The 15012-nt window shown below is 35.3% G+C and overlaps 4 protein-coding genes across 5 annotated transcripts in view; 2 read left to right on the top strand and 2 right to left on the bottom strand.

The window, feature by feature from the left end:
• The first annotated feature begins 1123 nt into the window (after window positions 1-1123).
• On the top strand, window positions 1124-2615 carry LOC121737552 (28S ribosomal protein S10, mitochondrial). The gene is made up of 3 exons (XM_042129205.1): window positions 1124-1288; window positions 1356-1603; window positions 2228-2615. Exons 1-3 carry the CDS (start codon window positions 1274-1276, stop codon window positions 2478-2480), a joined length of 516 nt encoding a protein of 171 aa, XP_041985139.1. The 5' UTR covers window positions 1124-1273; the 3' UTR covers window positions 2481-2615.
• Window positions 2616-3539: 924 nt separating this feature from the next.
• LOC121737553 (transmembrane protein 216-like) lies at window positions 3540-4516 on the bottom strand. Its single transcript, XM_042129207.1, has 2 exons — window positions 4164-4516; window positions 3540-3907 (listed from the first exon to the last, which is right to left on the bottom strand). The coding sequence occupies exons 1-2, from the start codon at window positions 4396-4398 to the stop codon at window positions 3714-3716; spliced, it is 429 nt and encodes a 142-aa protein (XP_041985141.1). The 5' UTR covers window positions 4399-4516; the 3' UTR covers window positions 3540-3713.
• A 2776-nt stretch (window positions 4517-7292) lies between these two features.
• Window positions 7293-10480, top strand: LOC121737551 (luciferin sulfotransferase). The gene is made up of 5 exons (XM_042129204.1): window positions 7293-7500; window positions 7907-7983; window positions 8899-9090; window positions 9649-9802; window positions 10029-10480. The coding sequence occupies exons 1-5, from the start codon at window positions 7293-7295 to the stop codon at window positions 10388-10390; spliced, it is 993 nt and encodes a 330-aa protein (XP_041985138.1). The 3' UTR covers window positions 10391-10480.
• A 2835-nt stretch (window positions 10481-13315) lies between these two features.
• Window positions 13316-15012, bottom strand: part of LOC121737756 (soluble guanylate cyclase 88E) — a 42948-nt gene continuing 41251 nt past the window's right edge. Inside the window, exon 16 of one of the 2 annotated variants that reach the window (XM_042129446.1) lies at window positions 13316-13788. In XM_042129446.1, the coding sequence (XP_041985380.1) occupies window positions 13505-13788 (284 nt within the window). In that variant the 3' untranslated portion in view covers window positions 13316-13504. The remainder of the gene's footprint in view (window positions 13789-15012) is intronic. The other variant, XM_042129447.1, reaches the window with a different exon arrangement.

The raw sequence follows: 15012 nt of genomic DNA, 5'->3' as shown, positions 1-15012 counted from the left end.
TAGCAGACAAGTGAGCTGTGAGAGCTGCGAAGTGGCCGAAGTCTGTTCGGCAGAGATGAGGAAACTGAGGAAAGTGGGCAGAGAAGTGAGAAGGGAAGTGGGTAACGCGAGAATGAGATGAACTTGCGCTGACACTCGTCGTATTAGTAGAAGGCTGAGGAGTGAGGCCTGGTGCCTGACTCCTGAATATATTATATATAAACCTGATATTTTAAACTCAACTTGCGACCCACGGCCCGCCTGGAGTTTGTCAATTGTCAGTGGCGTGACTGTAAACTTGCTGTAAGCCATTTTGAATTTCTTCCCCACCAGCAAAATATTGTACGCATGGCACGAGCCGTGCAAAGAAATATGTAGGTATGATATAGATTTAACTTATTATGTTGCTAATTTTGAGCAACATTTTGCGGCCGCGGCGCAGTTCAGCAGCGGCATCAGGCATGGCCTGGCATGCAGATGGCTCATTTATAGCTTTGTCCACACAATGCCTTTTTTTGTTCATCAAGCGCAGTCAACATCACACGTGACTCGTGAGTCGTGAGGCATGCCCGCGACGCTTCATGACACTTTTCTTTCCAACGCGGATGAATTTTTATTTTTGTCGCATTCAATTTTTTTAAAGTAAATAAGGGGGCAAACGAGCAAACGGGTCACCTGATGGAAAGCAACTTTCGTCGCCCATGGACACTCGCAGCATCAGAAGAACTGCAGGTGCATTGCCGGCCTTTTAAGAGGGAATGGGGTAATAGAGGAGGGTAGGGAAGGGAATAGGGAAGGGTAAGGAAGGAAATATGGGAGGGTAGGGAAGGGAAAAGGGTAGGGGATTGGGCCTCCGGTAAAATGTAAACTCACTCACTCGGCGAAACACAGCGCAAGCACTGTTTCACGCCAATTTTCTGTGAGCCCATAGTATTTCTCCGGTCAAGCCGGCCCATTCGTGCCGAAGCATGGCTCTCCCACGCCAAAAATTGAATATGTCAAACGAAAGTTGAATAAAAAGATAATGACGAAAATTGAAGATGATATTTTATATTGTGGACATGGCTTATCATCTATAATCTATGGGACATTATGACAAGTGACAACTGACAACGGAGAAGAAGAAGTAAATACGTCTTGATTCTTCATTTTTGTGTGTGAGATTTACCAATATTTATTTTATAGGTAACCAAAAAACCTGATATTTAAAATTATATATCTTACTAAATATAAAAAAACGACAATCAAAACGTTAATAAAGTGCGACAATCTAGGGATACGAAGAAAAATCTAAATGAATTCATTGAAGGTTAGTTTCAAATTGAATTTATTTCTTGTACTCTTGTTAATTGTGAATAATAAACATTTATTTTCAGAGTTTATGGCGTACCAGCCCTTTAATACGAAATGTATTCAACACCAGCCAATATTCAGCAGTCAGGTTCTTACCTACAACAACTACAACCCCAATCGTGCAAACCACGGTACCAACGACGGTAGAATTGGACAAATTATTTAAAAGAGTGGAATTGGAAATGCGTGGAATAGACCCCGCTGTACTTCTGAGCTATTCGTGGTTCTGTATTGCTGCTGCCTCTCATTTAGGCATTGAAGTTACAAGAAGGTAAAGTCTTTACTTTCTTTGACACTGTTCTTGGGTCATTTGCACATTTCATAAAAAATTATACAAGTATACTTATAGTCATGGGCCTCCCCTCTCGCCCTGCAACTCTCTTTCTCGTATGAAACTCGTGAGCATTAGCGACCAATCGTCCTTGTAGGATCTTTTTTTTTTATGAAATAAGGGGGCAAACGAGCAAACGGGTCACCTGATGGAAAACAACTTCCGTCGCCCATGGACACTCGCAGCATCAGAAGAGCTGCATTGCCAGCCTTTTAAGAGAGAATAGGGTAATAGGGGAGGGTAGGGAAGGGAATAGGGGAGGGTAGGGGATTGGGCCTCCGGTAAACTCACTCACTCGGCGAAACACAGCGCAAGCGCTGTTTCACGCCGGTTTTCTGTGAGAACGTGGTATTTCTCAGGTCAAGCCGGCCCATTCGTGCCGAAGCATGGCTCTCCCACGTATAAATGACCCTATGACGCTGCCACCCCTAGGGCCCTAGGCCTCGGCCTATTTGTAAATGTGGGACTGCTTAAATCACATAATCTGATTAATTGGAAAACTAACCTTACTACTGTAAATGTAAAAAGTATTGCATACAATCATCCCATAACATTATTTTTTAGCTGGGCTTTGCGGAAAGCTGAAAAAGAACGCCACACGCTGTTGAGGTGCGTCCACATCTACAAGAAGCACAGAGTACAATACGAGATAAGGACATACTTCAGATTCATACATTTACAGAGGTTAACGGAATCAACATGCGATACATACTTGGAATATATTGAAAGAAATCTCCCTGAGGGTTGTGCATTGAAAGTTACAAAAGTAGAATGCCAAAAATTAGCAGAACACATCACCCCACCCACGGAACAATAAAATCAAACCTACAAGAACTAAAACCAAGAATCCAAGGACTGGAGAATTTTGCTCTTGGATTTGAACTTTGAAGTAAAAATTGTGTTGTTATATTATTATGTAGATAAGAAATAAATAAAGTAGCTGTTAAAAAACTTTTATTCTGTAATAATTCCCTGTAGACTAAAATATATTTCATTGCAAAATTTTAAGAAAATAACAATATTGTACAGTATTAAAATATAATAAAATAATTAAGTAATTAACTTAGAATGGTGTAATTAACTCAAATTATTTAATTGTCATTCTTTATACTAGGAAAATGAATAGTACAAGTCTTGTGCATAAATGTACCAAGGAATGAAGATTATTACCTAACTTACATTATATTCATCTTAATACAGTTCTACATAATATAATATCATAATATAATAATATTGTTATATGTTAGAGAAGACTATAATATTATGTAGTCATCCTGCATTTGCTCATGCAGTACAAGTCTGTATTTATCTTAGGAATGCTTTTAATAAAGAGTAAAATTGTCCGCAATAATACTAAAACAGTCTTATAAACTAGTCCTTATTATCATTATTTATAGCCCTTATAGGAATGCATAGTCTTAACTCTTAACACTAATAATACTGAACACAGAGACTAGACAGTTTAATATCAGATTTAAGACATGATAAAATAACAATAACAATGCTATTTCTAGCAATGCTGTTTGGACATTGCATAAGAATCATTTTATTCATAAATATCATTAATTATAAATAAAATTATTATTATAATCATACACTTCTCAATTTCAGAAAGCTTATTCTAGCAGTACAGTTTGAATCTGGTAATATCTTCAAAATTCTCCGAGTATATTATGTTAAACTAGAAATTTTTAAGATTGAAACATAATCACTTCACATTAGTGGTATGGTAGTAATTTTTTACTACTTAGTACCTAATTAAAAACACTAACCCCCTTACTAATAAACGCTGTATAAGCTTTAAATAGTTATACAGTGTTTTGTCTTCTTCAATCCAATTAAAAATGTCACTGGTGTGACAGGAACAAAACACTGTATAACTATTCAAAGCTTATACAACGTTTATTAGTAAGGGGGTTACAATTTAGTACCACTAACACATTTATGGAAACAGTATAGCGGAAAGTCTTTCACACAAGTACACCCCTATAGAAACAGGTAAATTTGGCAGTTAATATTTCTTTGGCAAGGAGGTACTTTTAAACCGATTCTATTCGTACTGTTGGTTTTTACAGATCGTGAGAATGAACAGAATAGCAAATGTGAGCTCCAAAGCATGAAACATCAACATGACTGCACACCAAATGTATTCCAGACGTAAAATGTAAGTTTGGTAGATGAGGAAGTAGCATACTCCCACAGCACTTGGTATAGTTAGTAGCACTGAGAAGAACACTGGCACTTCTGAAAAAAAAAATGTTGAAGAACATACAACAATAGTACAAATATTCAACAGTACAGTAATTAAGCCATGTCTTTATAATCAAGCTCTGAGTGAGTTTGATGGAGATTGCTATATAAACTACTTTCGTTTTCCTTAGCTACTTGTTATTTGAAGTCATTCTTTTACCATACATTGGCGTTAATTTAGATAACTTGCAAATGGTCTACTGTTTATTATAATTTATAATTATATGTATGGACTAAAACTCTTTCCTACTTTTGCTGGCTAGGTTTCCTCTTCTTCCTAAAAAGATACGGACCACTTCGACCAGACACATGGCACAGAAGATCCCAGCTTCCGTCATCAGCGAATTTTCAGGGTAAGAAACGTTTATTGCTTTCAAAATACCCATGGCAACTTCACAAACGAAAAACATGCCCAAATAAAACGAATTGAGATAAAGCAATATTTCGTACGCTAGGCTTGAATTAACGTTAGTCATTTTTGTCATAATGTTTAATATAATTTGGGTTTTACTTGTTTCTTTTGAATAATACAGTTGATTAATACAGTTTTCGTTTAATCAAATCTCTAAAATAATTATTACCTAAACCTATGTAGGTATCTCTGTTTACACTTTTCCACTCACAGTTACTAGTAGGTAGGTACCGTATTATATAGGTACCTATTATGTTTCCACTTTTTTTGTTCAAATGTCAAATTTGAAAACGAAAATCGAATGTGACAATATTTTTTTTTAGGATAAGATTTTTTATGGTAAATGGCAATACGGCTAAGGCGGGAAAATATAATTTGTAATAAAATATTTCGAATTTACTTTTTAGCTTCATGAATTTCCTTTATAAATTGTACACAATGATTGTTACACATGAATATTTATTTTCAAGGTTTTCAAGAAAAAAGTCGAGTAACACAAAAATGTGCAGTTCCTTAGTGATAAGATAACTGATAAGACATAAAATATGATAAATCATATTAATAATTTCTTCCCTGAAACGTCCTCTTGGCTCTTGCATACAATATTCGATTTTCTGATCAAGATATCAATTTTGTTACGTTTTCATTTAATTTTACTTACACGGTACTTATACATCTAAATTAACAGCCGAATCCATTCACGTACATATTGTCCGGGTTCTTCAAAATTTACAGCTGCTGCTGTCGCTGTCTCGCTGTCTCATAAAATATGTCGATATAACTTTCTAGCAAAACTTGAACATTCAGGGTTGTATATATACTACTGTTGACATACATAGCTGTAGATTGAAGATACACAAACTTCAACAGGATAAAATATACCAGTTATTTCACTTTTACTTTACTTCATAAAGGGTGACAGACTGGTGAATCGTGATAGTGTTTGCAATTTTGATTTTAAAAGCACAATTTATTAAAAAATACGTATACGACGTAAGTAAAATAAAGGTTTGTTACTACATAGCCATAATATTATTAGGCGAGTGATCCCGAAATTTCTTCTATAAATGTCTAGGTAGGTACTAGGTAGGTTGCCCACAGAGGTTGCCACTTAACGATCATAGATATTCAGGAAAATATCAGTTTTTATCTGTCATTATAATATCAGGTTAACATACCTACCCTTAAAATCAGGTTTTTACCCTTAGATTACCTATGCAGCTACTTTAAATTGACTAAATTGAATATAACTCTGTTGTTGCTTGATAGTGGATCAATGGCTTTAAATAACAAGTGGACGGATCCAAAGATTCATAAAATTACGTCATTTGCTAATTTTAATAATATGTAGGTATACAAATTCGTAAGAGAAATTATTAAGTACCTAAGCTTCGGCTTTCATTGTCCAGACCATAAACTTATAATGGAATTAATATGTACTAGTTGTACGTAGTACATAATATTAATTCCATGCTTATAATATACTTAAGTTTATGGTCCAGACATCTTGTTAAAAAAAAAGTTTAAACAAACTATATTTTGTTAATTCTTATACATTCGTTTATTGCTCGGAAATCGTACTTTTTCCGGGATAAAAAGTATCCCACCTTAAATACCTATGTCCCGTTGTTCCGTGTTCCCGGGATTCAACTTAGTCCCGGCCTCTATCACAAGATCTGAGATCTCCATACCACTTGTACTATTATCTATTCTGTGATACCACATTAGAATAATCGGCCAAGTGCAAGTTGGACTCGCGCACGAAGGGTCCCGTACCATAGAACAATAAAGAATATTACAAACATACAAGATACGCGCCAAACACATAACCCTCCTGGCAGTCGGGTAAAAATAGGAAAAAATTGTGTTCTTTGTATGGGAGCCCCCCTTAATTATTTATTTTATTTCAATTTTATTATTAATTATTAAAATATAAATACAATTGAACATTTTGTGAATATTTCCGGTGCCTAGATCTATTGCCATCATTTAAATAGAGCAATAAATTGCAAAAAAAATTGTATGTTTTGTTGTATGGGAGCCCCCCTTAAATATTTAATTTATTTTGTTTTTAGTATTTATTGTTGTAGCGGCCACAGAAATACATAATCTGTGAAAATTTTATCTCTCTAGCTATTACCGTTCTTGAGTTACAGCCTGGAGACCGACAGACGGACAGACAGACATCGATTATCAAAGTCTTAGTAATTGGGTCCAGTTTTTACCCTTTGGGCACGGAACCCAAAAAATTAATAATCGTTGAACATACAAAAAAAAATATCCACAGCCGAACATATTATGTATAACCTCCTCGTTTTTTGGAAGTCGGTTAAAATAGGTTAACTGGTTTGGGTGTGAAGAGGTAACAGACATACAGACAGACAAACACACTTTTGCATGTACAATATTGGATATGAATTTATAATTTATTGTTTCATCATACAGTAGCAACTAGCATCAAGCTAAAGAAGCGCCCGCGTGACAAGCAGGGACGGATTAAGAACTTTGGTGCCTAAAGGGCCTTTTTTGTTTTTTTTTATTACGCAAGGGAAACGCTATATGCGTACCTCGGGTTTGGTGATGTGCCTCAGTTAAGTTGAAGCACCCCGGGGGCATGTGGGATTGGCCGGCGGGAAGCGCCCAAAACCACCTGCGATTTTCCATCGGCCGTCGGAGGCGTCTACCTCAATTTAAGTGATTGAAATAATTATATTGAAATCTTCACACACAAATAAGATAATTATATAAATTTATGGCTCGGAAACGTGTTTACGAACGTGCTATGTTACATAATATGCTAATATACAACTCATAATATAATCATAATCGGATTTTGAGGCGAATAACCAGCGGGGAGAAAGTAGAAAACAGTTCTGGTAGGGCGATGCAGGCTATCATTGAGCGGTGCGATTCGCGAAGCTCAACACGCTCGCCAAAAATAAAAAAATATTTATTTTAAAATAAAAAATGAAGACCAAACCGAATATAACGTTTTCGAAAATCACCGATGAGGCCGGCGAACTTTTGGACAAGATGTTCGGGAAGAAGGATTGTATGGTTGAAATTAATCCAGGAAGAGTGATCCTGCCCGCTGATTTCATCTCCATCGGGAACGCTATTCTGGACGCTGAAGTATACGACGATGACGTCTGGATGTGCTCTTACCCGAGAACTGGTACGTGTGCAATTTTTTAAAAAATTATAAAAAGGCTTATGACGTATTCGGTTGTGGATTTTCTTACTTTATTGTGTGTAAGGAATTCAGAAAACATTATACATTACAGGTGACCACTTGGGGAGATTTTTTCAATGTTAGTTTTGGTGGTATTTTTAATTGCTATGTGATTTTTAAGGCGCATATGGAAAAAAATTGTGTTATTATGTACCATCGAGGAAACGGATTCCTAGGCAGTTGACAGACCAACGTCATTTGGTCGGATCATGTCAATTGATTCAATGTTAATTGCGATCTGCCAGCTGGGTTTGATTTATCGCGACCAAATTACTTAGGTCCGCCATCTGCCTAGGAATCAACTTCTCTGATAGTACAATTTTAATTAAAATTTGTTTTCTTGGTCCAGGTTCAACTTGGTGCCAGGAAATGGTCTGGCTTATTGGTCACGATTTGGACTATGAAGGAGCTAAATCTTTGCAGCAGGTAAGTTTATACACATTTGACTATGAAATATCAAATAATATATTAATTAATATTAATATCTCTTATTTATATTTCATATCATGTAGGTAGATGTCTTGTGAGTTGTGGTAGAAGTATCATCGAAGAAATAGTTTGTTCTTATTTGGTTGACTGTCAATTGCATCTTAGACCTGATTTGATGACTGATTTGCATTATCCGACAAAATTGCGTCGTCTATGTTTATAAATCAATTTCTCTGATAGTACATCAAATCCCCTAATTATATTATTAGACATACTAATTGTCAAAACTATATATATTAATATATTTTTTTTTATTTCTGTTGACCGTATTAATTAATAACGTTATTTAATTAAGGACCGCCAGCGTTTTTATCTTTTTATTACTTATTACAATAATTTTACTACTTGTTAGTATTGGTTACGTGATTGAAAAAGTAAAATATCCATTAGGAAATGTGTACACGGAAACATTCCACCTGACGCTTCAGTACACACACGCGATGTAAGGTCTATAGCTAAGTCTGTTTTAACAAGATGACTAGAGTCCAATCAGGGGCGTCACAACTGCCCTATCAATTTGCCCCCGGGGGCCGCCGGTTATCAGTCTTGTTTACAGGGTGTAACAAAACTAAGTGATCATATTTTAGGATGTGTATGACTGTGTTCCTTGTAGATGGTTATTTGTAAAAGTAGCAGCGCTAATATATAACCACTTTTTGTGATTTGTATTGACAAGCGCCCGCGTATTTTAATGTAAAAAAGTTACTCTTTCAGCGCTGCTACTTTCACAGCGAACTCTATATAGGGAACCCATACACACCATACAATACTACTTATCACTAACTTTTGTTATGCCCTGTATATTTAAAATCGCTATTTTATACCGATTAGATTTCATTGACTTTTTTTTAGATTCGTTGTCCTCTCATCGAGCTCTCATGTATAATGGTGGATGGTCACGCGGAGTGGTACAGCGAATCTGTGAAGGGTACCTCGGTGGACCTCGTCAGCGGGATCCCCCGGCCCCGGTACATTCGCTCCCATCTCTCCTGGGACCTCCTGCCGACTAACATCACCAATGAGGATGGAACCGTTAAACCTAAGGTTGGTTGGATCTTGTGGTGATTGTAAGGAACGATGATGAAGTTTAAAAAAGTACCGATAAATGAGTATCATCACCTCATGCTTATGAGTTATGTATACAGTGTGTAACAAAAATAAGTGATAATACTTTAGGGTGTGTACGTGTTCCTTGTAGAGAGTTCACTGTGAAAGTGGCAGCGCTAAAAGACGATTTTTTTTCACTTTTGTATAGGCAAGGGCCCGAGCGTCACGAGTTTTCCCATACAAAGGTGAAAAAAAAATTTGGTCTTTCAGCGCTGCTACTTTTACAGTGAACTCTTTACAAGGAACACGTACACACCCTAAAATATTGTCAATTATTTTTGTTACACCCTGTATAAGAAAGCATCCAGCGAAAAGCTTCTTTGAATATTTCGGGACGTGTCGAAAGGCAGCTTGAAAGTTTATTGAATGTGCTGTTTAGTCATTACATAAATAATGTTATTCAGTTTGTTTTAAAATTCGTTCTTTCGTTCATTTCTTTTGCCTCATTTTTGAATACAATTTTTTTTTTATAGCTCTAGCAATTTTTATTCCCAGGTGATCTACACTGCCCGCAATCCCAAGGACATGGTGGTTTCATACTACCACTACTGCACGCTGGTCCATGAGCTGAAAGGATCCTTCGAAGACTTCTGCGACCTCTTCATGAGAGACAGAGCACCTTTCGGGCCCGTCTGGAATCATATTCTTGGTTCGTACTGAAAATTAAGTATATAGTAGTTTTGTTGGTCCTTGCTTGGTCCGTGTTTAAAAAAGTGCATCTATTTGCAAGAGTATTTGATTAATTATTATTATTTGTGCGTAGATTTTTTAATGTGAGAATTTTCAGCTGTTGTCTACACACTTAAAAATTTTATACCTAAGTCTATATTTTCCTATCGAAATTGAAATAAGATAATATGAAAATATTTTTTCAGGTTTCTGGAACCGACGAAACGATCCAAATGTACTTTTCATCAAGTTTGAAGAAATGAAACGTGATTTACCTGAAGTCGTTAGAAAGACTGCCAAGTTTCTAAACAAGGAGATGAGCGACGAACAAGTAGACAAGCTCTGCGACTATCTATCGTTCAAAAACATGAAGACAAACCGCGCCGTCAATTTAGAGGCTATTCTAGAGAAGTCTTTCGGCAAAAGCTACTTGGAGCAAACCGACTTGAGGTTCATACGTAAGGGAGAAATCGGCGACTGGAAAAATTACATGTCGGACGATCTGTCCAGGAAATTCGACGACTGGGCCGAGAAACACCTCAAAGGCACCGAGTTGAGCTTTGAATAATTAGGATATTAAGATACAAATGTAAATAGTATTAACTTCCTCTCTAACTTATAGTTTTGTGTTAAGGTCGCATAAATTAATTTCACCAAAAACATTCCGATATAAATTATTCATCATAAAAGTTGTTAGCGATTGTGAAACCACGAATTTCTCAGTTAATACGGTAGGAAATTATAGGAAGCTAGTTTACTTTTACTTTTGCAATAGGAGGCTTATGTAATAGATTTCTAAATGGTTATTTATATTGTTGTTAAGTTTTGTTTTTTTAGGATATTAAACGGTTGACTTTCCTCCTGTTTTTTATTTATTGCCGTATTTATTTTGTTGTTTAAATAATTACTCAACTCGCTCGTCTGGTTGTTTGGCGGGTTGCAACTGCATAACTGTTTATACGTAAGTCAAGTTTCACTTTTACGTAATCTAATTTCTCTCTTAATATTTCCCTATAGCCAAGTGGAATGTTTCTCAGCTTTACCTAAGTTTTGAAGATTGTTACTTGAATAAATAAAGAAATAAATACATTATACATTATTGCACTATTTCACGCATTTGCGATTGCTCTTGTTTTAACTAAGTAACCCAGTTGCTATTTAAAGCCTTAAAAAAAAATCAAAAATCTTTCTTTTTATACAGTACTTAAGTACCTACAATTCTTTTTTCAAAAATTTGTTTCTTTCTCATTAAACTTTTTAATCGGGACTTAACGTGACTTATTTAAGTAGTAATGCTACTACGAGTAGGTACATACTTTTTCTCGACGTTTCGGCCGCGTTGCAACGGCCGTGGTCACGAGGGGACTGAGTCCCCTAAGTTTAAAATGTTATCTTTGTTTCTTTCTCGTATAAAATATATCTATTGTAGAACTTGAATTCAAATAAAACTAGCAAAACGAAATATTAAAGTCTAAAGGACTAGTAATAAGAGAAAAAATATAATTTAACACTTTATTTTCACATAAAAACTGTGAGGAATTGTCATAAACCATGCCAGAAGGCCTAATGATATTTCCTAATTACACATAATATCGTTGCTTAACAATATAAGAAAATATACTGACTCGGAATTACAATACACACCTATCTACGAACAACATTGTAAAGTTTTGAAAAAAAAAAAATTAAGTACAATAATCTCAAAGACTAGAATATTTCTAACAATAACAGTAACTATATCTTTTAAATACAATACAATACAATATACCTTTTGTGTATTACCATAAAAATATGATTTTAAAAGAGCCTTAGTGGGCGCTATTGTGGTAGCTACGCTTCTGGTTTTATTTGTTGCGACGATGTAAATTTCATCTTTATTGTGAATTTGCTAAAAAGTACCTATCACAGAATCACTAGATAAAAAGTATCGAGGTAAATTAACAAAGCACCTTCAAATAAAAACTTAAAGCCATCTTTTCCTAACAGGAAAAAATCTAATCAATAATTTCTTTAATGTGCCTATTGCCTATATTATCTAAAGTTATAAGTTTGTAACATTGTATAAGTTTCTATTGTCATGTTATAAAGCTCCCTTTCAAAGACAGCGTATGCTAGTAACTGTATGGTTTTTATTTTTTACTCATTAGTAAATTTATTTATTTAGATTTTTACAGGATGTAACAAAACTAAGTGCTAATACTTTAGGGTGTGTACGTGTTGCTAATATTAAGAATGACAGCTTACTACTCTTACTAGTACCTGTGCTAGTACAATATTAATATTTTTCATTGGATCAGACTAGTCTTGTACGTATAATATTTTAATTGATAAGAGTTAACAGACGGTTTCTATATCATTAAGAAAAAAATAAAATATTATATTTTTTTCAAATAAGTATATTTTTAAAATTATTTTTTACGGTACTTAATTAAAATTTAAAACTTAATAAAAATGAATTTCTTAAATATAAATAAAACAGCTTTTAAAATAAACTTTTAAGCTACAATTTAAATTATCAAATTTTTATAATTATAATCCCTTTTTAATCTTTAAAGTATAACAACACTCAACATCAATATTTAAAATATGGCCTTTGAGACCGAATAATATCTACAATTATTATAAGCGTCTTTCTAATAAAATATAATTAACTTTTTATCTAAAACACTGAAGATTACAAAATAATTTATTTTAAACTAGAAATTGATTCTATTTTTACTATAGATTTTATAATTGCCAGAGACGTATACTACCTAACTATTATTGATAATAAATATTATGCCTATTTATGATAAATTCAGTTTTAGAAAAAGGAGGGTAAGAAACTGCCAACTGCACGAGTAATTTAAGTTTTTAGTTTTTCAAATTCTTTAAGATAAACAGTGGCGGCCTTACCCATTGCGAGGCCCTGGGCGGAAGTAAAGAACTTCCCTTTGTCTTCCAAAAAACACCTTGCGAGGCAGGGGCCCCGCGCTTGCTCCTGCCCTCTGGGCGATGTCCCTGTTCGCCACCCCCTAGGGCCGCCACATTTTATCTTAGCTAAAAGTATATAAACTAAGCAATAAACGCTTTGATATCTTTTTAGTTAGGTAGGAGGCAATCACATTATATATTATTACAAAATTTAGATTTTTTTCGAAAGCCTTCCCCCCTAACACAAGCTTTTTGAATACCTTTGTAATAAAAAATACATGTCGTATTGTCACACCTTAAGGTGTGACGTAATATGACTACCCTAGTTATGCCATCCATACTTAAAACAAAAAAATACTTAAAGCTTGCTTAATTGATTTAATTTTTTTAATGAATTAAGTGAAATTAAGCTAAAATACAAAATATTTATTATGCATTTTTTACCCAGTATCCTTCGATGCATTAATATTTCTTTGGTATTGTTGATGCAGACGCCATAATATCCATTTTTCATTTGCTTGCAAGTTTTCCAATAAATTAAAAAAAAAGTCAGAGCTCATTCCAAAAATGCCTGTAGCGCCCCTTTTTATTCGGCGCCCTGGGCGGTTGCCACTCTGACGCCGCTTCTGACCCAAAAACCAGACTTACATAATATTCTCCTACTTTATCTACCTCAAGTCTCAATCATGCTTTTGATCCGATGACCCATTTAATCTATCCAATCACATTTTTTTGATCGGAACCCAGTATACTCAAGAATTACTCACACCTAAATTAATCGACAGCTTGAATTCCCCACTTTATGCCTCACGTGTGGATTACCGAAGGCGCCGCAACATTGGTGATGGTTGACATTCTTGGTGTGGTGATGGCCATGGGGCACAGGGTTCTTGTCTTTGAGGGAATCCTTCTTGAGAGCTGTGCAGGATTTGTGGTGTCCCGGGGCTATTCTAGCGCGGAACCTTCCCACTCGGCCCTGCTTGGGAGGGTCTACGTTTTCGGAGATTGTGCACACGTGCTCCATACGTGCGTCTTGATATTCCGTGTCCGTTTCTGGAAGAGGATGGAATAGTAAGCTTTCTGGTTTTGATGAAATCAAGATTAGACGTTAGGCAATTTTGACGTTTGAGCTACGAAGTGCGAATAATAAAAACTAGTTTTTCGTAGCTTTTGAGGTAAAAATATTGTATGATAAGTGCACGTGAGTGCAATATTATACGTATAGAAAAAATCGATTTATGAGTGATGGGATGGAAGATTTAGGTAGGTAGTACATGAATTTTGGATGAGTTGGGAATTGGGATGGATACCAATATATACCAATTACCAAACTAGCAATTTAGCGATAAAATAAGCTCTATAACAGCCGGATAATAGGTCAATTAAACACCATTTAAATATAAGGGCGCGCTATAACTCTCTTATACAACGTGACATTTTAGTGGTTTTACCGCGGCACAACGATTTACCAGAGTAGTAATGTCGAATCAAGCATGTTATTTTTTTGGAAATCAAAAATATTTTGCATGACGTACTATGGCCACTTTATGCCGATAGGCGCGAGCGGCTGAATTTTATTTATGACTAGCTGTTGCCCGCGACTTCGTCCGCGTGGACTTTAGTTTATAGTTCACGTACATCGATTGAGTCGTTTACGCGCATATCAGAAAAGTATATTGTGTGGGAACCGCACATTTTTCCGGGACAAAAAACATTCCTTGTCCCAGATTCAAATTAGTATCTCCAATCTCCATGCCAAATTTCATCAAAATAGATTAAAATATAGTTTAGGCGAGAATCATAAAAAATTATTGTGCGGGAACCGTATATTTTCCGGGATAAAAAGTATCCCTTGTCCTTTCCCGAGACTGAAAGTATTGCCATACCAAATTTCTTCAAAATAGATTGAATAGTTTACGCGCAAATCATAAAAGTATATTGTGCAGTAGCCGTAATTTTTTTCTGGAAAAAATGTATCCTATGTTCTTTTTCGGGACTCAAAGTATCTTTATACAAAAATTTCAGCAAAATGGGTCCAGCCGTTTACGCATGATGTCGTGACCACGCGAAATATAACGTGCCGCGCAGCTTCGCCCGCGTAAATTAGATATTTCACAGACAAATTGGTCCACAAAAAATTGCCTATGATCCTTCACGTGATCTACTTCTTATCTGTGCCAAATATGAAATAACAGAAAAATTGCTCCAGTAGTTCGTGAGATAAACCCTTTCAAATAATTTCCCCCGTTTTTTCCACATTTTCCTCTATTTCTTCGC

The sequence above is a fragment of the Aricia agestis genome, chromosome 21, assembly GCF_905147365.1.
Source record: "Aricia agestis chromosome 21, ilAriAges1.1, whole genome shotgun sequence".
Classification (NCBI taxonomy): Eukaryota; Metazoa; Arthropoda; class Insecta; order Lepidoptera; family Lycaenidae; genus Aricia; species Aricia agestis.
Note: the sequence above shows the minus strand (reverse complement) of the source record. Positions and strands in the feature narration are given on the sequence as shown.

Excerpts from the sequence above, each read along its gene's own strand:
- LOC121737552 (XM_042129205.1), top strand. Across the intron at positions 1,604-2,227 it reads GGCATTGAAGTTACAAGAAG|CTGGGCTTTGCGGAAAGCTG; the intron begins GTAAAGTCTTTA and ends ATTATTTTTTAG.
- LOC121737553 (XM_042129207.1), bottom strand. The coding sequence starts at position 4,398 with ATGACAAAAATGACTAACGTTAATTCAAGCCTAGCGTACGAAATATTG. Across the intron at positions 3,908-4,163 it reads AGGAAACCTAGCCAGCAAAA|AAGTGCCAGTGTTCTTCTCA; the intron begins GTAGGAAAGAGT and ends TTTTTTTTTCAG.
- LOC121737551 (XM_042129204.1), top strand. The coding sequence starts at position 7,293 with ATGAAGACCAAACCGAATATAACGTTTTCGAAAATCACCGATGAGGCC. Across the intron at positions 7,984-8,898 it reads GAGCTAAATCTTTGCAGCAG|ATTCGTTGTCCTCTCATCGA; the intron begins GTAAGTTTATAC and ends ACTTTTTTTTAG. Across the intron at positions 9,091-9,648 it reads ATGGAACCGTTAAACCTAAG|GTGATCTACACTGCCCGCAA; the intron begins GTTGGTTGGATC and ends TTTTATTCCCAG.